This window comes from Ipomoea triloba, chromosome 13 (genome assembly GCF_003576645.1).
Source record: "Ipomoea triloba cultivar NCNSP0323 chromosome 13, ASM357664v1".
Taxonomy (NCBI): domain Eukaryota; kingdom Viridiplantae; phylum Streptophyta; class Magnoliopsida; order Solanales; family Convolvulaceae; genus Ipomoea; species Ipomoea triloba.
Window position 1 is genome coordinate 30,850,555 of NC_044928.1, and position 3,421 is coordinate 30,853,975.

The 3,421-nt window shown below is 35.5% G+C and overlaps 1 protein-coding gene across 1 annotated transcript in view; it reads left to right on the forward strand.

The window, feature by feature from the left end:
• Positions 1-2,847: 2,847 nt before the first annotated feature.
• Positions 2,848-3,421, forward strand: part of LOC116001480 (protein RKD1-like) — a 3,365-nt gene continuing 2,791 nt past the window's right edge. The window contains exons 1-2 of the mRNA XM_031241352.1: positions 2,848-2,998; positions 3,069-3,391. Of these exons, the coding sequence (XP_031097212.1) occupies positions 2,848-2,998; positions 3,069-3,391 (474 nt within the window). The remainder of the gene's footprint in view (positions 2,999-3,068; positions 3,392-3,421) is intronic.

Genomic DNA, 3,421 nt, shown 5'->3' on the forward strand with positions numbered 1-3,421 from the left:
ATACTCATGCCTCGTTAAAAACCTCATTAGAAAAACCCAGTGGGAAAAACCTAATGAGGAAAAGAGTACATGATATATGTTAAATTATGTGTTGCACCGGTTGCCTCATTAAAAACCTTACGCTAAGAAAACCCAATGGGAAAAACTTAGTTAAGGGAAAAAGAGTGCAACCATAACCCCAATATAAACTTCAGGGCATAATATTCATGATTCAAGTAAATGATACTCCCCCTGAAGGTAACATTCTTCAAATCCCTTATATGAAATATATCTCCAAAATATAGAAAGGGATTTTGTGAACAAATATGTTCAACTATTAATGGGGTAAATAATCTCGTGACTCTTCTAGAGCTCACGTGGGTATAATACTTATATCATAATATACTCATTTATCATAGATGCAACACTATCTTCATTGTCTCCTTATAAGACAATGCGATAAAAACCTAGTATAACCAGTTTTGGGGACTTGGCATCGTTGGGATCAAATAATAATAGCCAGTACCCAAGTAGCCCATTAAAAACCATACATTGGTTTCTCACATAATTGCCAAAATCTTTTGTAACTCAAAGATATTGGAGGATATGTTAAACACCGTTCCAATATTTCATTATAGGAGGAGCACTAAATGTTGCTAGAAATTTCATCGCATATAAAATATTAGGCCTGATGCGATTATGGAACTTCTGGTCCCTATATGGTGCTCCAACGATAATGAATTAATGGACTTTTTGGTTCCACGATATCCTTATTATACTCTTTGAGCTTTAAACGATTCTTTATCTACTTCAAGAGATATAACCTTTAGTGTGATAAGTATCATGAGTCTAAACGGTTCCTTATCTACTTCAAGAGACATAACCGTTAAATGATACTTATTCATACAAAATATTCAAGGCATTTTTCAAGTAGGCTAACTGGTGTATAAAACTTCTTCAAGAAAAGCTCGATCTTCAGGTCGAGATAATACTTGGGGTTTCCCAAGTCTTTCGTTTCAAAAAACTCCGTCTTTTAGGCATGAGCTAACATTATCAAATGTAGCAACTCTACGCTCATTAGCAACCCCTTAAAGAACACTTCTGGCTCATTAGCCTACTACTTGAGAGAGTAACTTCTCCAGTCGCAATCCTTTAAAGATCACATAATGACACGTAATATACTCATATTCATTTCCTTCTTCAGGATGGAGACACGTAATATACTCATATTCATTTCCTTCTTCAGGATGGAAATTACTGAGTCTAATGACCCATAATTATGCGGTCATGACGTATATCAGCTGCATATCTAATTTTATCATTCTGGTCATGACGTATATCAGCTGCATATCTAATTTTATCATTCTACCAATGATGTTATGTAGCGGAACTTAATGTCATCCTACGCGGGAGATTAAAATCAATCAAGGGTCTCTGCGTGAACCCATGAGCTACAAAACTAGCTTTATATTATACCACCTCATCATTCTCAATTTATCTTTCGTACAAACACCCATTTGTAACCAACGAGGTTACAATCAATGGTGTACGTGCCATAAAGAGAATGTATTTTAGCGAGTTGAGCTATGCCTTAATTGCTCTTTTAAATATTCAATAATGAGGATGCTTCTAGCACCTCACCTGGATCCAGTTTATTTAAATGAGCAATTATATAGGCTCGTGTTGTCGACAACTATTATAATTTTCTCCCACATTCATGACAATTTCTAAATTAACCAGATCGTTGACATTTCCCAAAGATATTAGGATCTGGCGTTCCGCATCCCTAGTATTACGTTTGACCGGTACACTTTACTAGGGTTTTCGTCATCTGGACGAACGTCTTCAGGACATTATTCTCATCAAGATAAGAGTGGTAATGTTTCTTTACTAGATCTAGTATTGTGTTCCTTATCTCATAAACTGATAGACCTCCTACACTTCTGGCGTCAAGGAGTATCAGTAGAGATATTCGGTCCAAATTAGGGATTATATATAGGACCTAGTCACTCTTTTCTGATCAGCATGATCAGTATATATATTTGGCAGATTATTTGCTAATATTGCAAATAGATTATCTTCTGAACTTCTGGTTCAGTATAACTAGTACGTGGATTTAACTAATGAAGATTTTTCCATTCCATGGAACTTCTCGGCATTTTGATTAAATTTGGGCCTTATCTACCCATAATGCCGCGAACCGATCTTCATTAAGTATGCAATCAGCGTATCTATTGATCCCTAATAATAGGCTCTAGGTATTTAGACAATCAGACGGAGTTCTATGATCGTCATATATATATATACCTAGTTTTATTCAATAGCCCTTAGAGATACGCTATGGAGGTGATATAGTAAAATAGACTGCATACTAAGAATATAAACGCAGATTTGGGAAATGTTTATCACATACGTACTAGGTGTATGGGGGAATAATCATGATATGCAGTGTGTCAGATTTCATAAACAGTAGTATATCAAATTAGACTCCCATATAATTTGAAAATTTTCATTTAAGCATGCTACATAAAATAATCATGCAAATAGGGAGACTACTGTCTGACTTATCAATATTTAGCCCAAATCAATGTTAGCCCTGACAAATCAGTATTCCCTAAAGATGTTTGAAAAACGCAATCGTTGTAAACAGAAAAATGCGATAATTGTTATCTTTTCACAGGAATCACGAGACAACAGACTTTGAAATACTCAATCGGTTCAAACAGTATTAGCATTCTAATACCGATTGCTCATTGCTATAAATTCATTATCCGTTTTTCCCTTTTGACATTCTATCGCTCACATTCACTTCTGAGCATTCACCGTTCTAGACATATTACTCGTTTACTTCTTTTGTACTTTTTGCAAATGGCAAATACTACTAATTCCTCATCTCAGGATAATTCTTCCTTTTGGGATGAGATTCACCTATCACCGTTAAGGGATAGTGCACAGAGTACAGATCATACTTCTGTGGGAGATTTTGAGAATGCTCCACCAGAATTGAACGAGATAGTTGGTAAGGGTTCAACCATTTTCTAGAATTCTTATTCTATAAGTGTGATATTAACTTATAGCTTTTAATGCAGGTACTGCAGTTACAGATGTTGTGGTTGCAGACCAAAGCAATACTGTAGTGGTAGAGGAAGATAATACCATTACAGCGGTAGATGTAGCAAATATAAATGCCAATGTATTTATTGGGAGAAAGAGGACTAGGAGAACCTTTTGTGATACTACCACACTAACTTTTGAAAAGTTTTCTAAATATTTCTATTTGACCGCTGATCAAGCTGCAGAAGAATTGCAGATCGGGCGAGCAACTTTCAAGAAAAAATGTAGGGAAGTAGGGATTGCCTACTGGCCTTATCGGAAACTTGTGAGTTTGGACAGGCTATTAGCAAATGTCCAGGTAATTTCTAATTTTCTTTCAACTTGATAT